This window comes from Zea mays, chromosome 4, assembly GCF_902167145.1.
Source record: "Zea mays cultivar B73 chromosome 4, Zm-B73-REFERENCE-NAM-5.0, whole genome shotgun sequence".
NCBI lineage: Eukaryota > Viridiplantae > Streptophyta > Magnoliopsida > Poales > Poaceae > Zea > Zea mays.
The window spans coordinates 3,278,430-3,300,047 of record NC_050099.1 but is presented as its reverse complement, the minus strand read 5'-3'; the positions used below and the strand labels follow the sequence as shown (position 1 = coordinate 3,300,047).

At 48.1% G+C, this 21,618-nt stretch overlaps 1 protein-coding gene across 5 annotated transcripts; it reads left to right on the top strand.

The window, feature by feature from the left end:
• Positions 1-8,942: 8,942 nt before the first annotated feature.
• On the top strand, positions 8,943-20,841 carry LOC103652709 (dual specificity protein kinase shkE). 5 transcript variants are annotated; one of them, XM_008679658.4, is made up of 14 exons: positions 8,943-9,383; positions 9,504-9,832; positions 10,422-10,851; positions 10,980-11,583; positions 12,040-12,080; positions 12,163-12,231; positions 17,148-17,248; positions 18,526-18,604; positions 19,188-19,286; positions 19,352-19,420; positions 19,537-19,586; positions 19,677-19,758; positions 19,909-20,003; positions 20,179-20,841. In XM_008679658.4, the coding sequence occupies exons 2-14, from the start codon at positions 9,528-9,530 to the stop codon at positions 20,309-20,311; spliced, it is 2,157 nt and encodes a 718-aa protein (XP_008677880.1). In that variant the 5' UTR covers positions 8,943-9,383; positions 9,504-9,527; the 3' UTR covers positions 20,312-20,841. The 5 variants fall into 5 exon arrangements, 4 of the variants coding, with proteins under 4 accessions (XP_008677880.1, XP_008677881.1, XP_008677879.1 ...); XM_008679659.4 differs by having other exon boundaries at positions 8,943-9,832; positions 11,019-11,583; XM_008679657.4 differs by having other exon boundaries at positions 8,943-9,832.
• Positions 20,842-21,618: the final 777 nt, after the last annotated feature.

Here is a 21,618-nt window from a genome sequence, read left to right as displayed (position 1 = left end):
CAGCTACGTCGCATCTACCCTTAAGATGCTTTCAAGTTGTTCATATACCTCGCTCCCACACAAAGTTTAGTCATCAAGGAAGGGTCAGCCTTGCCTCGGCAAAGCCTGACCCTCCCTCGGGGGCTAAAAGGGGGGGGAACCCCCTCTGCGTCGAAATTTTCCTCGAAAAAAGATCCTTTCTGCCAGAATGTCTTTCGTGCTTTTCGACTACTTCAAAAGTGGATCCTGAAAACGACGGAGTACACGTAAGCAGCCAAGGCTGACCGAGCCGAGGGACTCCTACGCCTCCGGGATACGGATACCTCACTCATCACCTTCTGCGATAAGTAACTCGCGTTCGGATAAGTGATTCCGCGGACCGAACAAGTCTTCACGCTCGAAAGCTCCTTTGCCGAAGCGATTCTTCGGGCCTTCTCGACTGCGTCGGTGACAGAACCCTATGGACGGGCAAGAGTGCGCGTAAGCGACAAGGCCGACCGAGCCGAGGGATTCCTACGCCTCCGGGATACGGATACCTCACTCATCACCTTCCGTGAAAAGCAACTCTCGCTCGCATAGACAAATCTGTTACCGACGAAAAAGTCCAGATACTCGAAACAAGAGGAAAAGAAACGCAGCTTTACAACACGGCGATGGCGTGTTTGGGCCTCGGCGGCCGCAGAAAACACACGCTACAAGATAATCCGATCTTGCAGGCTCGGATCTCGATAGTTGAAGGGAGCAGCAGCACCCTCGGCGTCGACTACACCTTCGGCGAGGTCCGACCTAGCCTCGGACGACGACGCGGTCCGAGGATCTCCACTCTGAAGGACGACGTCATCATCACGCTCGGGCCATTGCCGCCAGGGTCTCCTCCAAGAATCCGGCTCGAGCAGGCGGCTCGGCTGGTCACCCCGAGGCCTCGGTCAGCTGTCCCCCGAAGACATCAGCCTGGCCCGAGGCCTCGGCAGATCAACTCCGGCGTCGGTCCCGCTAACGGACGACCCGGCCAGGCTCCGGCCGACCAAGTCTTCTTTTCGAGCCAACTCTACCTCTGTCCGTGCTGGCACCGCTATCCCTGGCTTCGGCTCATCGAAGGGCGGCCGAGGGGTTCCTTTAACTAAGCAAGAGAAGCCTCGGACAGCAAGGCCGACCGAGCCGAGGGACTCCTACGCCTCCGGGATACGAATACCTCACTCGTCACCTTTGCACGGGGCGACTCACGCTTGGCGAAGCGGTTCAGACAACCAACAGGCGAGTCTTAGTGCTCGAAAATAAGGAAAAAACACGGCTCCGTGCCAAAAATACATACACGTTCAGGCCCCGACAGCCACAATGAACAAAAGACCGGCATTCAAGGTGCCATTACAAACGGAACTCCGGTTCCACCTCCGTAGGTACGAACAACCCCACACGATTGGGGGGCCTGCGGAGCAACAGAAGACCGACGGGTGGCTCGCCGTCGCCCGTTCCGGCAGCAGCGACAACGACCCCCGCTCCGGGTGGCCGAACTGCAGCAGCGATGGCCTTAGGGCGGACGCTGCTGCAACCTTGCCCTCGCCCACGCCGACTCTCGAGGGGCGAGGACAAGTACAAAGAGCCGGAGGCCCAAAGCGCGGATGGTGGCGGTGATCCCGTCGGCAACGGGGACTTCTCGAGCCGCCCCCACCTCGGCACCAACGACAGGAGCTATCAGCCCTCCGGCAGGTCCCCACTCAGATCCTCCCGGACGAGTGGAACACCGACCTCCACGCGAAGGCGCCGTACCGGTGCAAAGGCAGGACCGCCCCAGAACACGAACGCCGCCCTAGCAGCGCGCGACGTCTTAGGCGGTCCTCCCGTGGGCGCGGCGCGACAACCGCCCTCGCGGCAGGAGGGGGCACCGGGAGCCAAGCCGGCGAGCCCAACGCGCTGAAGCTGACGACGCCCGCTGTCGGCCAGCCCCGCGTTATCGAAGTCCGCCCCGCTCGCAGGGCCAGTGAGCGCCCTCTCCCTTGAATGCTGAAGGAGAGGCTGACCCACGAACCCGCGCGGGAGGTAGAGCTCCGGCTCAGCCCGGCCTCCGCCCCAGCGAGGATGATGAACATCCTTGAAGCTGAGGGCGAGACCAAGATCGCAGCCCGACTTGCTTCTCCCCACCCAGGGGCTGGTGGTCACCGTCTTGGGTGACCATCGGCGAGGGGATGCAGCCGGGCTGCATGATGAAAATCCTTGAAGCCGAACGATGGCTGAAAGGTACTGACTCCCACAGAGTTGCGTTCCTCCAACGACAAGGCGGAAGGATTGCAGGTGTCCCCCATCCGGGGGCTCGGAAGGTGGAAAGACACGATGCATAAGGGAGCGCGAAGACATGGTCGCCTTTTCAAGGGGGTCACCCTCCTTTTAAAGGCGACTCTCCCTACTTGCGTCCCCAGCCGTCGTGGGCTGAGTTTTCTCCAACACGCTCCAAGGTCCTCCCCCTACGGCACGGGGGCTGGGTCCCGCGCGTCATGCAAGCTGGCCCAGAGCAGAAGAAGCCAAACCGCCGCGCGCGGTGCATGCAACCGCCCAGCGGTTACGTGCATTCCTCCACTTTCGCCCAGACCAGCGGGCGAAAGGGCGGGCAGCCATGCAGGCGGCATGCAACCGCGCCAAGTGGGTGCGCCCCTCCGACTTCCAACGCACCCAGCATGGGGGCCCACGCCCACGCGTCATGCAACCGGCGCGCCGGTCGCTACGTGCAAGCAACTGCACCGCCACTCGCACCACTGCCATGCCTCCTCGACTGTGGAACCAGTACCGCGACTCGAGGCAACCCTGCGTACGACCCAGCAGTGCCAGCCAGGCGCGACGGTCAATACGACCAAAAATGGGCCGGCAGTAATGGCGGTGGCAGGCGGGCGGGAGCAGCGGTCACGTCGTCAGCCAAGCCTACGTCCCATCCTGGGGCAGTGAGAGAACCCTCTCTCACGGCGTGAAGACGGCGCGCCCGTGTTCCGTTCCTCGAACGGCTCGCGCACGCGCAACGGCCGCCCCGCGAACCACTCGCCCCGTCGCATTAACTCCGCGGCGGGACAGGCGGCGTCTCGGGCAGGGGAAGCGAGCGACGCTTCACCTTCGCCATAACGACCGTGTCAAAAAAGGTACGCCACATCATTCAATTTCGTATCCTTTTCCTTTTCCTCTTTCTCTCTCTTACAACAGGGACCGGGAAAGGGGGATACCCCGAAAAGGATCCTTCTCCGTGAAGGAAACAGGCTCCGAGCCTCCCTACTGATCAGAGGTTCAAATGCTGGCCCCTCGGAGGGGTTTAACAGCCGCCTCAGAGCGCGTGGGCCCCACACCCACTACTGGTTAGAGGTTCGAAGGCCGGCCCCTCGAAAGGGTTCAATGGCCGCCTCAGGCCACTCGGGCTCCGCGCCCACTACTGATCAGGGGTTCGTAGGCTGGCCCTCGAAGGGTTCACAGCCGCCTCAGACATAGAGCGAGGGATGATCCTGGGTACGTTCGATACATAACCGAGGCTCGGGCTACGCTCCCGAGGTACCCTAGGACATTTCCGAGACCAGCGGGAACGATCTTGTAACGGAATCCCATCAGAGGGAGGCATCGAGCCCTCGGACCCCGTCGACAGGGGACCGGGTCCGGCAGATCACCCGCAGGTACTTTTGAGCGCGCCTCCGGGCCTCTAGCCGACCCCTAACAAATGGGGCACGTGCGTCCACTCGGATTACCCGCTAGCAGCTCACCGGAGACACCATGTTCGGCGCCCTCCGAGGGCAACATGGCGCTTTCCCCCCTCCTCCTTGCGGAAAGGCGACGCAGGGGCGTATGTAAAAAAGTCGAGTCTGCCCTTGACCGTCCTCTCACCCTGTGCAGAGGCTCGGGGGCTGCTCTCGCAAACCCGGCTCCGGCCAAACCGTTGACAGCGTCAACATACCAGCCCGAGGACTTGGGACTCGACCGTGCACCCGGACTACGACCAGCTCGCATGAGGGAACGACCAGACCAGCCGAAGCATTGCGTGAGGCATTAAGACCTCAGAGGAGTCAAACCACTCCTCCGAGGCCTCGGGGGCTACACCCGGCGGGTGCGCTCGCGCGCACCCACCGGAACAAAACGCAACCGAGAAAGGCTGGTCCCCTTGCAAAAAAGTGCGACAAAAGCCTCCAAGAGAGTATTAACACTCCCTTCGAGGCTCGGGGGCTACTGTTGGGGACCATAATTAGGGGTACCCTCGAGACTCCTAATTCTCAGCTGGTAACCCCCATCAGCACAAAGCTGCAAAGGCCTGATGGGTGCGACTAAGTCAGGGATCGGTCCATTCGAGGGACTCAATCACGCCTCGCCCGAGCCCAGCCTCGGGCAAGGGCAGCCGACCCCGGAGGATCTACGTCTCGCCCGAGGCCCCCCTCCAGCGACGAACATACTTCTGACTCGCCCGAGGCCCAGTCTTCGCCAAGAAGCAACCCTGGCCAAATCGCCACGCCAACCGACCAAATCGCAGGGGCATTTAATGCAAAGGTGGCCTGACACCTTTATTCTGACGCACGTCCTCCAGTCGACAGAGCCGAAGTGACCGCAGTCACTTCGCCGCTCCACTGACCGGCCTGACAGAAGGACAGCGCCGCCTGCGCCGCTCCGACTGCTGTGCCACTCGACAGAGTGAGGCTGACAGGCAGCCAGGCCCGACCTCGGGCACCATAGGAAACTCCGCTCCGCCCGACCCAGGGCTCGGACTCGGACTCAGCCCCGGAAGACGGCGAACTCCGCTCCGCCCGACCCAGGACTCGGACTCGGGCTCAGCCCCGGAATACGGCGAACTCCGCTCCGCCCGACCCAGGGCTCGGACTCGGACTCAGCCCCAGAAGACGGCGAACTCCGCTCCGCCCGACCAAGGGCTCGGACTCGGGCTCGGCCCCGGAAGACGGCGAACTCCGCTCCGCCCGACCCAGGGCTCGGACTCGGGCTCAGCCCCGGAAGACGACGAACTCCGCTCCGCCCGACCCCAGGGCTCGGACTCGGGCTCAGCCCCTGAAGACGACGAACTCCGCTTCGCCCGACCCCAGGGCTCGGACTCAGCCTTGGCCTCCACCGACGGTCTCCGCCTCGCCCGACCCAGGGGCTCGGACTCGACCTCGGCCTCGGAAGACAGACTCGACCTCGACCTCGGAGGAGCCTCCACATCGCCCAACCTAGGGCACGAACCGACCACGTCAACAGGAGGCGCCATCATTACCCTACCCCAAGCTGACTCAGGCTACGGGGAACAAGACCGGCGTCCTATCTAGCTCGCTCCGCCAGACAAGTAATGATGGCGCCCCGCACGCTCTATGATGACGGTGGCTCTCAGCCCCCTTATGGAAGCAAGAGGACGTCAGCAAGGACTCGACAGCCTCGACAGCTGTCCTTCCGCCAGGCTCCAGCGCTCCTCCGACGGCCATGACACCACACGAACCGGGTGCCAAAACCTCTCCGGCTGCCACGATGGCGTGTACTTAGGGCGCTAGCTCTCCTCCGCTAGACATGTTAGCACTCTGCTACACCCCCCACTGTACACCTGGATCCTTTCCTTGCGCCTATAAAAGGGAGGACCAGGGCCCTCTTAGAGAAGGTTGGCCGCGCAGGGAAGAGGACGGGATAGGCGCTCGCGTGAGGCTGCTCGCTCCCCTCCCGCGTGGACGCTTGTAACCCCCTACTGCAAGCGCACCCGACCTGGGCGCGGGACAAACACGAAGGCCGTGGGATTTCCACCTCTCTCTCGCTCCGGCTGCCTTTTCCCCCCTTCGCGCTCCGTCTCGCGCCGACCCATCTGGGCTAGGGCACGCGGCGACATTTCACTCGTCGGCCCAGGGACCCCCCGGTCTCGAAACGCCGACAAAATTGGACTGAGCAAGGGACCTCATGGTAAAAATTTAGACTCTAGTACTTAGAACAAAGAAATAAGCGAGGGCATGTGCACTCACTCGACCTTACTTGGGTCCGCCCCTGTTTCTAAATAAAGTCGAATGAATAGAAGAAACTTCTTATAATGAAAAAGAAGTTGTGCTTTTTAATGCCTTCAAGAACCGTTTGGGGACTTCTCAGCAAACTTCTATGGTTTTCAACTTACCTACTTTGATTCAGCCGATTGGTAATTTATCCGAGCTTGAGCACCCTTTCTCTAGCCTTGAGATCGATCAAATCATTGCATGTCTGCCTTCAAATAAATCGCCAGGTCTAGATGGCTTTAACACAGACTTTGTTAAAAAATGCTGGCTAGTGATTGCCCCTGATTTCTATGACCTATTCAACAAATTCTTTGAAGGATTTCTCTGCATGCATAGCATCAACGGATCATATGTGACCCTCGTTCCCAAAAATGGCTCTCCTGATTCAGTTGGTGACTATAGACCCATCTCCCTCCTTAACACGAGTGTCAAAGTTCTAACAAAAATCTTAGCCAATCGCTTGCAGCCGGTGATCACAAAGCTCGTCCATCAGAATCAATATGGTTTTATCAAGGATAGATCGATCCAGGATTGCTTAGCTTGGGCTTTTGAATATATTTCCCTTTGTCACAAATCCAGAAAAGAAAGGGTCATTCTAAAGCTTGATTTTGAGAAGGCATTTGATAAACTGGAGCATGCTGCTCTTTTGGAGATCTTGAGGCACAAGGGGTTCGGTGATAAATGGATCCACTGGATCTCTATGATTCTTGGATCCGGATCTTCTGAAGTTCTTTTGAATGGAGTCCCTGGGAAAAGATTTCACTGTCGACGCGGAGTCAGACAAGGTGGCCCTCTGTCCCCACTTCTTTTTGTTCTTGCTGCTGACCTTTTGCAGTCTATTGTCAACAAGGCATGTGAAGGTGGCATTCTTCGTCTTCCACCACCAAACAATTATGTTCCGGATTTCCCTATCATCCAATACGCTGATGATACTATTCTCATAATGGAAGCCTGCCCTAGACAACTTTTCTTCTTAAAGGCAATGCTCAACTCTTTTGCTGACTCCACTGGGCTTCATGTGAATTACCATAAGTCCAACATTTACCCCATCAATGTCACGGACCAGAAAATGGAGATCCTTGCAAATATTTTTCATTGCAACATTGGATCATTGCCCTTTACTTACTTAGGGCTTCCCTTGGGTCTCCAAAGACCTAAATTGGGTGCTTTTCTACCCCTTATCCAGAAAATTGAAAAAAGACTGGCGTCAACCTCCATCTTCTTATCACAGGCTGGAAGGCTTCAAATGGTTAATGCAGTCTTCTCCTCTCTTCCAACATATTACATATGCACTCTTAAGCTCCCCAAAATGGTGATCAGACACATTGACAGACTCAGACGGCACTGCCTTTGGAGAGGTGCTGATTTAAATGCCAAGAAACCCCCTCAAGTTGCTTGGAGTTCGGTTTGCAGGCCAAAACCTCAGGGGGGGGGTTGGGTGTAATCAATCTGACATCACAAAATTGAGCCCTTCTCATGAAAAACCTTCATAAATTTTTCAACAGAGCTGACACCCCATGGGTTAATATTATTTGGACCAATCACTACAGTCACTCTCTGCCCTCGGATAGACCAGTTGGTTCTTTTTGGTGGCGAGATGTCCTTAAAATGCTTGAACCATTTAAGAGTATTGTTAGGGTGGAAATTGGAGATGGAAAAACAACACTTCTCTGGCATGATAACTGGGATGGTATTCCCAAATCAACACAGTATCCAGAACTTTGGTCCTTCTCTGCTTGCAAAGACATCACTGTGCTACAAGCAAGATTGGTTGACTCCCAAGAAATGTTCCATGCACCGTTGTCGATTGAAGCCTTTGTTCAACTTCAAGAGTTGAATGATTGCTTGGATAATCTTCCACATAATAATCAGAAAGACAAATAGAGCTGCTTTACTTCTTCTAGCTTATTTTCCTCGCAAAAGATTTATTCTCATTTGATGGGTAACCAGTGGACACATCCCATTTTCTCTTGGTTGTGGAAATCCAAATGTCAACCCAAGCACAAGGTGTTCTTTTGGCTACTACTGAAAGACAGATTAAATACCAGAGCTTTTCTAAGGCATCGGTCCATGTTTCTGGACTCTTACTCCTATGACAACTGTATTCTTCAAGTTGAAGAGACGACCATTCATCTCTTTTTCAGATGCAATTTTGCTAAGAGATGTTGGTCCTTGATTGGAATCTCTCCTTCACGTTCTACGGATTTACTCAACACCATTTTAAGAATCAGAAGACGTTGGCAAGTCCCTTGGAAACTTGAAACTATAATCTTATTGACCTGGGGCATCTGGAAATGTAGAAATAATTGGGTGTTCAATGAGATTCCGCCCACGGTGGAAGGTTGCCGTGCTATGTTCAAATCTGAAATGAACCTTCTTAGTCATCGAGTTAAGCCAGTAATAGGAGATAAAATTAGAACCTAGCTTCTTTATTCTGTTCTGTAACTTTAATTTTTTTCTGTACTCACCCTCATGTATCTTCATCCCCACTCTGGTTTCCTTAAGCAAAAAATACTGTAGGCCTTCCTACAGTAACTTTTACTTAAAAAAAATAGAAGAAACTTGAAATATACTTAGTTGTGTTGCCTTATTTTCTATTATCCTTTCTAGAAAACTACGAGTGACTACAATAGAATGATACTGTTTAATAAATAAAATTTAAAATAGAAGATAAGATATAGAAACTCTCTCTAAACAGCTCCTGCAGCTGCAAGCTTGCAACGCAACGTCATCCACCGGCGACACGGGTCCGTGCCGTCGTCTCATGCTGCGTGCATGGCGCAATGTGAACCGCCACATGCATGCGGCCGACCACCATGTGTCACTCAGGGTCCGTCTTGCTTTGCTTCGGCTTTGCGCCTTCCTCCTCCTCGCCGACATGCGGTCTTTTCATCATTCTTCTTCTTTTCTGACTTGTGGCCGTCGTCAACCGCTAGTAGTTAAATGGAAAATGTAAACTTTTCTGCGCACACCAAGAAGCAAACAAGCGTCCAGAGTCCAGACAAACAGTACACATGCGTCCACACCACACGATCCTGGATTGATGATTAATAAATAAAGCAAGACAAAGACTTTTGTGCGATGCGATGCCCTCACTTGGGTCGACAGAGATCATCCCCTGGCACCACCATCCAGTTCCAATTCCAACTCCAACTCCCTCTCCCAATCCTCGTCACTGCTGCCTCTCCAAGCAACAAGGCCGCGGAAGAACAGACCACGCGGTCAGCAGCAGCAGGGGAGCAAGAAGAACTCCTGTTGGGCTGGGTTCACGGTTCACCCCATTTCTGAATTCCGTCCTGAGGTGTGGCAGCTCACAGAAGCTTCCAGAAGGCGGGATTGAGCCAAGTTCGCTCCCCGGATCGCCGGGAAACCAACAAAAGCAGCCGCTTTATGCTTCTTGGGCCAGACGAGGAATCCTCGAGAAACCGATAGAAGGTGCAGGCAGGCAGTTAGCTGGGTCGCGGAAGCCTCCAAAGGCGCCATTTTCGCCGCCGACCTCGCGCGCGCCGGAAGCAACAACTCCCCCTCCCCTGATGCTTGCCATTTGACACACAGCAACCGGGCGCTCTGCTGCCGGTGATGGCGGCGGAGGAGCTGCTGCGGAAGTTACGGGAGCTGGAGGAAGGCCAGGCGGAGCTCAAGCGGGAGATTTCCAAGCTCGTGCCGGAGCAGCAGCAACAGCACCACCACCACCACTACCACTCCTCGCGCCGCCCGCCGCAGCCTTCGCCGGTGCGCCGCGCCCTCCCCGCGGCGCCTTCCTTGCCGTCGCGGCTGCAGCGCGTGGGCCGCGTCGGGCTCACTGACCGCCAGCACATCAGGGCCCTGCACGCGCTGGGACAGGCCGTGCATATCATTGCCCCCGGCGGGAAGCTCATTTACTGGTGAGGTTTTCTTGCATTTGATTGATTTGTCTGTGTACTCTGCACTAGGAGTGTTCGGCGGAATGTCAGATGAGCCTCATGCAGAGGCTCAAACCAATCTTATACAGCAGTAAACGTTCGTTATTTCTGCACTATGAGTGTGGGCTCTGTAAGTTTGTGGTTAGTTGGAACATCCTAGTCCTATGCTGCTGCTTTTGGTCAACCGGGATGATAATTGTCAAGAATTATCAGGTGTCCTTTTAAGTGTAGTATACACTTTAAAATTTACTAAATGCTTATACGCACAAATTTCAAGGTTTTATGGAACACAGTTGACTGTTTCCCTGTTTGATATGGGACTAACAGAATGCTTAGCGAAACAATGTTGGCCTATATATGTTGTCTTGGTAGTAGATATCTAGGTATAAAGACAAGGTGTAACTTGATATTTGTAATTACGGTAGACTCCTTGCATTCGGGTGGTTGTTTAGTTGGCGCATGGAGCATGTGAAATTGTTTACGTAATCTGCAATCTAACCTATACTTGCCTCCTCACTGTTTAACCCTACTGCTACTGCCTATTTTACAAAACACTCCAATCTTTATCTAGGAACCGTTATGCCGAGCAAATGTATGGCTATTCTACATCAGAAGCAGTCGGTCACGATGCCGTTGAGTTATTGGTCCATCCTGATGATGCTGAGGCAGCAAACAATATAATTGGGAATATATTTATGGGGAAATGTTGGAGAGGGAAGTTTCCTGTTAAAAAGAAGTCAGGAGAGCGGTTTTTCATTGTGGCCAATAATACTCCTTTGTATGATGATGATGGAAGCTTGGTAGGTCTCATTTGTCTCTCAGTTGATACGAAGACATTAGAAGATATAATCGGCCCTTCAACTTCAATGAAGTCTCATACACATCCAGTGAAGCCTCGCTTTCAAGTCAACAATCGGCCTAAATGCAATTTGTTAAATAAAAGTTCTATTGAGTCTGAGCAAACTGTCCAATCTTCTATAGCCTCCAAGATAACAACTTTGGTATGTGTACTTCTGAACAGAGAAAAAAGCTTTACTACTGAATTGCAGTAGAAAAATTCTCTTGTGTCATGTCTTCTTAATTTATGTCCTAGTGTACTGTTTTCTTGATTTTTAGAATAACACCACAGGCTACCAAAGTTACAAACAGAGTTCGTTCTCGGATGAAGACAGGTCAGAACTGCGGCGGGTCTGAGTGTCCGTACTCTGAAGATGATTCCAAGGAAGAACTGACATCTAGTGGAAACACCCCTAGAGGTGATGTACTGCATGGTGGCATTGTTAAAGGAGATAATTTCCCTGGGAAGTCGAGTAAAACAAGTAGTGAAGACTCAGGGGACGGAAACGAAAGGCTTTGCAAGATTAGTTCAAAGACAGAGGACTTATTGGCCAAGAAGGGGATATCATGGCCCTGGAAAGGGCACGAACATAGTGGTCCTGACAAGGGTCACATGAACCCATTGCAGTTCCATGATAAGCAAGACAATGATCAGATACATCTGGTCGGTCCAGAGTCAATTATAATTCCAGACTACCAAGATTCTGATAGCACCCAGGAAAGCAGATATGAAGTAACGGGTAACTGGTGGTCTTTCAACAACGATAGCTTCAATAGTTTGGGTAGCAGTTTAAGTTCTAATAGCAGTGCTATTGAGAGAGTTGATCTTGAAGCAGATTGCCTAGACTATGAGATTCTATGGGAAGACCTAGTACTTGGAGAACAAGTAGGTCAAGGTATGCGCTTCTCACTCTGCAAATGTTTCTATTTGTCTGCAAATGTAGAAACACACTTCTCTTGCTTACTCATGCTCCAAAATATATGTGCATGCACGAGGCCTTACTTAAGCAACATGATAAATTTGCTAATGAGGATATGGAATTTGCAGTTTCTTAATAATATTGGTTTATATGTTCTTCTTTGGTTGAATCTATATCACTGTGCTTCCTGTAATCTTCAAAGAACTTTAGTTAGTTCCATGCTTCAGTATAGAATTGGTGGCATGACGGCATGACCCCATATCATGATAATGTTACATTTTAAGGTCATGCGTATCATGGCAGGGATGGCATTTTCCCTCTGTATGATCACTCATATAACTAGACATTGTTAGTAACAATAAATGTTTTGTTTACTTATTATTCTATTTTATAATTGATATATTTCGTGTGTGCTATTTTCATGTTTGGCAGGTTCTTGCGGAACGGTGTATCATGCTCAGTGGTATGGCTCGGTATGTAACCGTAGCTGTGTGGATATGCATGAATTTCTATTCTTAGTGATTTATTATAAATTCTTATATTATTTCTTTGTAGGATGTAGCAGTTAAACTATTCTCTAAGCAGGAATATTCAGATGAAATGATAGATACCTTCAGACAAGAGGTAGACATCTGAAATTCATACAAAGGATCAGACAAAGGCTCATGGAGGAGTCTCAGGAGTCTGCAACTGGGCACAATATTCATACAAAATCTCTACAGAAAAATCAGGATCAGTGTGGAGGAACTGGGGATACATCTGAAATCTCTATGCGTGTTGACTTTTTCAAAAAAATTACTCGTCACATCTCCAACTTGCTGCCGACTCCTAGCAATGACAACCTTTCAATCAGGAACAGGGGAAGAAATCTGGCCTTGCATAATTCAGCTCCGCGTCGTAGCCGTCGGGTCGCTGGAGTTGGGGTAGAATTCAACATTCAAGAATTGGGCAGAAGATCTACAAAACGAGTAATGAAAGCTTTAAAAGTAGTTGGAGAATTGGAGGATATTAACCAGCAAGCTATGGAGGATTATGCTAAGCTGTTCGTGCATCCTCTCTCCCAAACTCACGTGGAAGCTTTGGCAGCCCTGTTTGGATGGTCTGCTCCAGTAGATTTCTGCGCAGATTAGCAGAGTGAGGACATTTAAATGTAATCCTTTTGCTGTTCAGCTTTGGTTGTTCTTCCTGTATTAATGGATCCAGAAAAAATCTTGATTTGGAATGTAAGGGGTTTAAATTCCTCTGCTCGCCAGAATTCGGTTAGGGAGTTGGTGTCCTCTTCACGAGCGGATATTGTGTGCGTTCAAGAAACAAAATTAACTGAAGTCCCGCGACGAACCTTGTTGTCCATGCTTGGATCAGATTTTTCAAATTTTCTGGTTCTACCTTCTCTTGGAGCTAGTGGTGGGATTTTAGTTGCCTGGAAACATCATCTGGGGAGCACAGGCCTTAACAGAATTGATGATCACAGTATCTCAGTCCAGTTCTGCACACAAGAGGGGCAAGCCTGGTGGCTAACTTGTGTATATGGACCGCAGAGTAGTGAAGAAAAAGTTCAGTTTCTGCAGGAACTAAGAAATGTCAGAGCAGCTTGTCTTGGTCCATGGATAATTGCAGGGGACTTCAATCTCATATACAAAGCTGAAGACAAAAATAATTCTAATCTTAATCGTGCAATGATGGGTCGCTTTAGAAGGACCATTGATGATTTATCTCTTAAGGAGATCCCCCTTCATGGACGCAAATACACATGGTCCAACCAGCAAAACATACCTACCTTGGTGAAGCTTGATAGAGTCATGTGTTCTACTGATTGGGAGGACTTGTTCCCTAATGTTTTGCTGCAGAGTTCAGCTTCTGAAGTGTCTGACCACTGCCCTTTACTGCTTGGTCTTCGGGATAACAGGTCAGGAAAGCGAAGATTCCATTTTGAATCTTTCTGGCCAAAGCTAGATGGATTCCAGGAGGCTGTTCAGGAGGCATGGAACTCAGTCCCTGCCTTGGAGTGTCCTTTCCAAGCTCTAGACAGAAAACTTAAGGCGACAGCAAAAAGATTGCAAAGCTGGAGCGATAGTAGAGTGGGACACGTGAACTCCCAACTTGCCCTTGCTCGTGAGGTGCTGCATAGGTTGGAGATTGCACAAGATGCTCGATCCTTATCGCTAAGCGAAAATTGGCTCAAAAATAAATTGAAGAAGCACTCCCTTGGACTTGCCTCATTAAAGCGCACCATCGCCCGTCTAAGATCTAGAGTTTCTTGGCTCAAAGAAGGTGATGCTAATACGAAATTGTTTCATATGCATGCCCGTCACCGGAAAAGAAAAAATTTTGTGGCAAGATTGGTTGCTGACAACCAGGTTTTCACTGGACATAATGAGAAGGCCATTCTAATGGATCAATTTTTTTCCAATCTGCTGGGTGTCAGCATTGACAGAGATTGCTCTGTCAATCTTGAAGCTGTGGGAGTTCCAACCTTTGATTTGGCTGCTCTGGACTTGCCTTTCTTGGAGAAAGAAGTGTGGGAAACAGTTAAATTGTTGCCTTCAGATAAGGCTCCGGGTCCTGATGGTTTCACAGGAGGATTTTATAAAGCCTGCTGGTCTATAATTAAAGGGGATATAATGGCAGCAGTTTCAGCAGTTTGGAGCAGGAGATTTGCGCAGTTCAATAGGCTGAACACAGCGTACATCACATTGATCCCAAAGAAGGAGGGGGCCGATCAAGTAAAAGACTTCAGACCAATTAGCCTGGTACATAGCTTCGCAAAACTGATCACCAAGCTGCTAGCTAATCGCCTAGCTGGAAGGTTAAATGAGATGATTTCACCCATTCAAAGTGCTTTTATAAAAGGCCGTTTTATTCAGGATAACTACATGTTAGTTCAGCAAACTGCAAGGCTCCTCCATCGACGAAGACAGGCCCATTTGCTTCTGAAATTGGACATCACAAAAGCCTTTGATTCTGTCTCCTGGCCTTTTCTCATAGAGGTATTACAAAGGATGGGATTTGGACAGATTTGGAGGGATATTCTATGTGGGCTGCTTGCAACCTCTTCCACTCAAGTGATGGTAAATGGGTTTCCGGGTAAACATATTGTTCATCGTCAAGGACTACGACAGGGTGACCCCCTCTCACCGATGCTCTTCATTCTAGTCATGGATGTGCTTGGGCGAATGGTCACTGCAGCTGAAGGGGCAGGACTTCTTCAACCCCTTGCTACAAGATCTGTGCATCACCGAGTCTCTATGTATGCTGATGATGTAGTCCTCTTCTTGCGACCAGCTGCCGAAGATATAGCAACCATAGTGGATATTCTTCACCTATTCGGCGAGGCTTCTGGGCTACATAATAATGCCCAGAAATCTAATGTATATCCCATTCGTTGCGACGAGAGTGACATTGCAGTTGTGCAAGGTTTGCTGCCGTGTGGAATTTCGTCCTTTCCCTGTAAATATCTTGGACTTCCATTAACGCTGCGAAAGATAACCAAGGATCAGGCGCAACCAATTATTGACAAATTTGCAAATCAGCTTCCTGGGTGGAAGGCAGACTTGATGACAAGGGCTGGGAGAACAGTTCAAGTGCGGTTTGTGCTTACTGGGATGCTCATCTACTTAGCAATGGCAATTGATCTCCCAACTTATATCACAAAAGCAATCGATAAAATCCGAAGAGGCTTTCTTTGGAGAGGTCGCAAAGAGATAAATGGGGGGCATTGTCTTGTTTCTTGGAGCAAAGTTTGTCGGCCTCTTGATTTGGGTGGTCTTGGTATTTCAAGCATTATGGAGCTGAGTTGGGCGCTGCGGATGCGTTGGTTATGGCTGCAAAAAACGGAGCCTAACCGACCTTGGTCATCCTTGACTATTCGAGTTCCGGACAAGGTCCAGGCCTTCTTCAGTATGGCGATGCAAACGGAAGTTGGGAATGGTGCTAATACTCTTTTTTGGAAGGATCGATGGCTTCAAGGACAGAGGGTGGCAGATATTGCGCCAAGACTTCTTCAAGTTGTTCCGAAAAGAAAAATCAATACAAGGACAGTCCAAGAAGCTATTACTGGAAGAGCATGGATGTCGGATATTCGAGGGGCCCTATCTGTGGGGGCAATTGTTGATTATCTTCACCTTTGGAACTTATTGTTAACTGCTGAATTAAGACCGAATGTTGAAGATAAGCACATTTTTAGGTTGGCTGCCAATGGAAAATATTCAGCGAAATCTGCCTACGAGGGGCTATTCATTGGCTCGATTCCTTTTGAACCGTACGAAAGGATATGGAGAACCTGGGCGCCTCCTAAATGTCGGTTTTTTATGTGGTTAGTTGCTCAAAAAAGATGTTGGACAGCTGATCGTCTTGCAAAAAGAGGATTGGATCACCCTGATAGTTGCCCTCTTTGTGAACAAGAAAGTGAAACGATAGACCATCTTCTGGTCTCTTGTGTTTTCTCAAGGGAGTGCTGGTTCCTTTTGTTGAGACAATTTGGACTGCATAATCTATCCCCTCAACCAGAAAATGACAGTTTCCTGGACTGGTGGAGGACAATAAGTGAAATGGCAGCTGGACAAATGAAGATGGGGATTAACTCCCTTGTTTTGCTTGGTGCATGGATCTTATGGAAGCACCGCAATCAGTGTGTCTTCGAGGGCGGCAGTCCGAGTGTTGCTGCTGTTCTGGAGCAGGTTGGAGAAGAGCGAAGGTTGTGGGAGATGGCAGGGGCTAAGGGGCTTATCTTCCTAGCAGCTAACCTTCCTCACGGCTAATTTCTGTTCAAGGGTTTGTTTGTTTTTTTTTATCTGTTTTTTTGAGGAGTTTAAACCTCAGTGTTATGGTTTGTAAGGGCTTCGGCCCCGACTTTTTTCTTCTTCTTAAATATAATGATATGCAGCTCTCCTGCATATTCGAGAAAAAAAAAGACAAGAGGTAGACATCTATTGATCTATATCTATTCATGCATATGAAGTTGATTTCCTTTTTCTTCTTCTTGAAGCAAATGCTATGGAAATTGTCGATATAGATACTTTAGTATTAAAATTATGATACATACCATGGGAAAACAACACATTACTTGAAATGTTTTTTAGAACATTTGCTGTATGCTTGCACCATTGTTAGCCAACCACTAGCTGCTGCACTCATCTTGCTAGAGCATTAAAACATCTATGTTTAGGCAAAACACATTTAACTTCCACATAGGAAGGACTAGGAGAAATAAGCAAAGATGGAATAAAGAGAGGAGATCAATATTGATTTTATTTTAATTTTTTTTATCTTCTCTATATGCTTGTACTGATCTGTGTCAGATGTGTGTGTTTTGCTTCCATTATGACTTGTAAACTTCTGAAGGGAAAATGTTGGCAGGACTTTCATGTACTCAAGGAAACCATAAAAATCTTTTCACTCTTGTATATTTTTTCTGTAAAAACCAAAAATACAATATTGACAATCCTGAGCGTTATGTTTTGCTTATTGTGTTTATGTACGCTCTAGGCTATACTATTCATTATGTTGTTAACTTTCAAAATACATATCCTTCATATGCGCAGGTATCTCTGATGAAGAAACTACGTCATCCAAATATTATACTCTTCATGGGAGCAGTTGCATCTCCAGAACGACTTTGTATTGTTACAGAATTTCTTCCACGGTGTGTTCTAATCTCTTGCAACTCAGAGCTCACCAAGTTAAAACTAAAGAACCATTTGTCCATTTGCATATTTTTCTGTGGTTGTTACTTCTATTCTGTTGGTATAATGGGATTAATCTGTATAGTTTGATTTATTATATAGATAATAGATTTATAAAAAAGCTCATCTGAGGGGACAAATGTCAACCCTAGGATAATATATAGAAGTTGAGAATCAAACCCTTGGCTCACATGCACCCCTACTAGCCAATATGAATCACTACAGTGTCTATGTGGCCTATTGTATTTTTTTTTACCCTTTCTCTTTGTCTCTTTTTCTTGGCTGCCCTTTAGGCGGCATGTACTGGGTCTTTTTAGACCTTCTTTTACTTCTTAATATAATGATGCGCAGTTCTCCTGCGTGTTCGATAAAAAAATATAAAAAAGTAAATCACCTAGTTTTTTAAACTGGGCTGGACTGGAATTCAAAGGACATATCCTGTTTAATATCTTCAGGTTTGATGTTTCAAATATGTACATCTCATATTGAAGAATTGGAAATTCCAAACCATAGATTATGTACCAGTGATGACAGAAAGTGCTTGTCAATCTGATACTTCCGAAGTTCCCATGTCCTTCACATCCAATTAACATGGTGCATCTTGTATTCTTGTAGTCCCTTGTATATTGAGAAGATTATTCTGCAAAAATCCACTATTCAAACTTCAATTATAAACCGATGGATCATATACCTTGACCTAATTTGAGACCACTTGTTTATACTGAAATTATTTTAATGCCCTAGGCAAGTGTAAAGATTGTAAGGGTTGTAATCTTTGGGGTTATCCTTCATTTAAAGTATTTATGCACTGACAAAAATCTTTATCCATTCACTGTCTGTTTTATTGTTCTTACCACATTAATTGATTTTAAGTCTATTACTGAGTTGTTTAAGTAGCCACTCAGTAACTGATGATGTATAAATGGAACGTTAGAAGGATATGAGCTTTTTCAGTTACTTGTAGTTTTTCATGAAGTTGGTGCTCGGTTGGCGTTACTAATTCAGTGAAAGTTAATAGTAACATTTATTTTCAGTGTTAGATCACTACACTTCATTGTCAAATTATTCCTGCATCATTTTTACACTGACTGAACAAGCTTTCCCATCAGTTTGCACTGTTTTTTGGTACTACAAATATCAGATTTTATAATCTTCTACAGTTGTTGACAAGCACAAAAGAGCAAAGCATTTATTGTTCCCTTGCTCCATTTCACACTTTGCTGTTTCCATGTCGCAGGGGGAGTTTGTTCCGCTTACTTCAAAAGAACACTGCCAAGCTGGATCCAAGACGACGAGTTCACATGGCTATAGACATTGTGAGTACTGTTCATCTTTCCATAAAGTTTTTGGAAATTACAGGGCAAATAAATGATTAATATTATTTTGTAATTAACACAGTGATTAGCAGAGAACTGGATAAAGATTTTTTAATTGTGCTGACAAGAAGCGTAATGAATAAACAGAGAATCATTATAGTGTCATTAATATGTGACAGGCATGTATCAGAGAAGTCAAATTTCACATAAACTTGCCACACCAGTTAGCTTCAGTGTTTGAAAATACGTAACACGGTATATAGTCTTATACTTAACACAGTGCTGTGTGATTTTAATAACACACTGAATTTAAGTGATTCTGCTGTGAGATAAGAAAAACTAGTGTATCTTGTGAGGAACCAGGTAGCTTGAAATAAAGAACCCAAAAATGCCTGACGAGGACTTGGAACTTTGTTGGCCTGGGTGTAAAACCGCACCACTCTCTCAGTTTCTTTCTGGGACTCTGAATCACTTGATACAAAAACTGGCTTGGTAATTTATAAAAATGTAAGTAATATCTTGGCTGTACACAAGCCTATGTAGCATTATTGGTTTTAGAACACACTATTTCTATTTTTTGCAGGCAAGGGGTATGAATTATCTTCACCATTGTAGCCCTCCTATTGTTCACCGTGATTTAAAATCGTCAAATTTGTTGGTAGACAAGAACTGGACTGTAAAGGTAACACAGGAATTAAAGTCCTCCATTCACCATGATTTCTTTTCTCATTTACGTTGTTCAATCAGGTTGCAGATTTCGGTCTTTCACGTCTAAAACTCGAAACGTTTTTACGAACAAAAACTGGAAAAGGAACGGTGAGTAAAAAAAAAACTACTTGATAAATATAAATATTCTAGACACTCATCTCCCGAAGAGTGTTGATGTCATAAACTTTGATCTACCGAATCTGATAATTCGCTTCTCTATGCAGCCACAATGGATGGCCCCAGAGGTGTTATGTAATGAACCTTCAGATGAGAAGTACGTGCAACAGAGGCATTGTTGACATTGAGCGTCCTGTCGGTTTTAGGATTGGCAGATACTGATCCTTTTGTTCTTTGGTAAATATAGGTCTGACGTGTACAGCTATGGGGTTATTCTATGGGAACTTGTGACCCAGAAGATACCCTGGGATAATCTCAATACAATGCAGGTAAATTGTCTCAGTGCATTGGTTAGGCATGCACGGACTTATATCATACTACTATTTGGTGCACTTGCTCATATGTGCACTGACTTTTATTTTATCCTTGTGCCCCTGCTCATACAATCAATTATGTGACACCGCCATGCTGCGCTGCAGGTTATTGGAGCTGTCGGCTTTATGGATCAGAGGTTGGACATTCCAAGCGATACAGATCCTAAATGGGCATCGATGATCGAGAGTTGTTGGGATAGGTAAGCATATTGTTTTTCCCTACTAAGCAACAACTAGTTGAATGCATATGGTGGAGATCATGTTTGAAGACCATAGGAAGCCCAAATCAATTTTTTTTGAGAAAATCATAGTTCCATTCTGATGAACAGTGTGATTAGAAGTCCCTGATACATGTATATCCTTTTATTTGAGCAGCGACCCGCAGAAACGCCCTTCGTTCCTAGAGGTCCTGGACAGGCTTAGAGATCTGCAGAAGCAGTACAGCCTGCAGGCTCAGATGCAGCGTAACCTGTCCGCGGATGCTCTCCTGAAAGGCGCTGTGAAATGAGCGTCGAGGAATGCTAGCTCTCGGAATGTAATGGAACATGGCACTGGACACATTGACAGCGACCAGGGCAAGCGTTCATCGACATTTGTAGCGTCTGCGTGCTGATGAGGAAGGCTGGCTACGTGCATCTTGGTGGCCTTCGTATAGAAGAGGAGGAGCTACAGTCCGGACTCCGGAGGCTGTACCGGCAAAGGCGGCCGGTGCATGCATGGCTTCATGTATCTCAAGGCCTCAACGAAGCTTCATAATGCGGTAATCTTCGGCCAAGAAGGCCGGACACTTGTGAAACGAGAATGGCTAAGAAGGCCGGACTACTTTTTGTATTAACGCCCCAGTTTTTCAATGGGGGAAAAATCGAATTGTTTATAAATTGTATACTTAGTCTCGATAACGTTCTTGCCTGCATATAGAACCGGGTGTCTTCAGACGCATGGATGGGTGGTAGTAGTGTGTTCAGATGCATAGAAAGATGGTAAGCATGTCTCTGCTGCTGCTTTCCTTACTGAATGGACCTTTGATGTCGTCGCTCATTGCAGCGTTTTCTGAACAGTGACCACATTACAGCCGGCTGCACGCCTGCACTTGCACTATTATTCATGCGTGATGTCTCTGTTGAGCAGACATTCAGCCTGACTGCATATGTCGTTATAGGGCTAGTTTAGAAATTTAAATCTTCTTCGGAATTGAAGGGCAATCTCAAAGGCTCTCCAATCCCAAAAGGGGAGTCAGGAGACAATTAACTAATTTTCTTCTCATCTCATCTGACTCCCGAGGAGATTTTGAGTTTTCAAACTAGCTCTTAGCTATGCACCAATACCCTTTCAGTGTGGATCTGTCACCCCTCGCTCATGTTTGTCAGTAATTTACTAAGGCTTTGTTTAGATCCTCCTAACTAATTGTTTGTCAATGACTAACAAAAAACGGGTAAATAGCTAGCAACAATTATGTCAGCGACCTTCCCGGCCTAGCCCACTCAACGCTACACCTTTGGACGTTTCCCGGCGCTCGTGGGCTAACACAAGCGAGCCCTTTCACTCGCTCTCAAAACCCGGGCTGTGAGAGGAGGGGAAATCTCACTTATAAGCTCACCACGGCCCCCTCCGGCTAACGAGGTGGTACTAAAGCCGGGCGCTAACGGCTAGGCTCCTGACATCCCATCCCCCTTTTCGGGCGGTATGGTGACTGTCTGCCTCTGATACCAATTGTCAGCGACCTTCCCGGTCTAGCCCACTCAACGCTACACCTTTGGGCGTTTCCCGGCGCTCGTGGGCTAACACAAGCGAGCCCCTTCACTCGCTCTCAAAACC

Coding starts and splice junctions, on each gene's coding strand:
- LOC103652709 (XM_008679658.4), top strand. CDS start 9,528: ATGGCGGCGGAGGAGCTGCTGCGGAAGTTACGGGAGCTGGAGGAAGGC. Junction 18,605..19,187: donor TTCACATGGCTATAGACATT/GTGAGTACTGTT, acceptor TATTTTTTGCAG/GCAAGGGGTATGAATTATCT. Junction 19,587..19,676: donor AATGAACCTTCAGATGAGAA/GTACGTGCAACA, acceptor TGGTAAATATAG/GTCTGACGTGTACAGCTATG.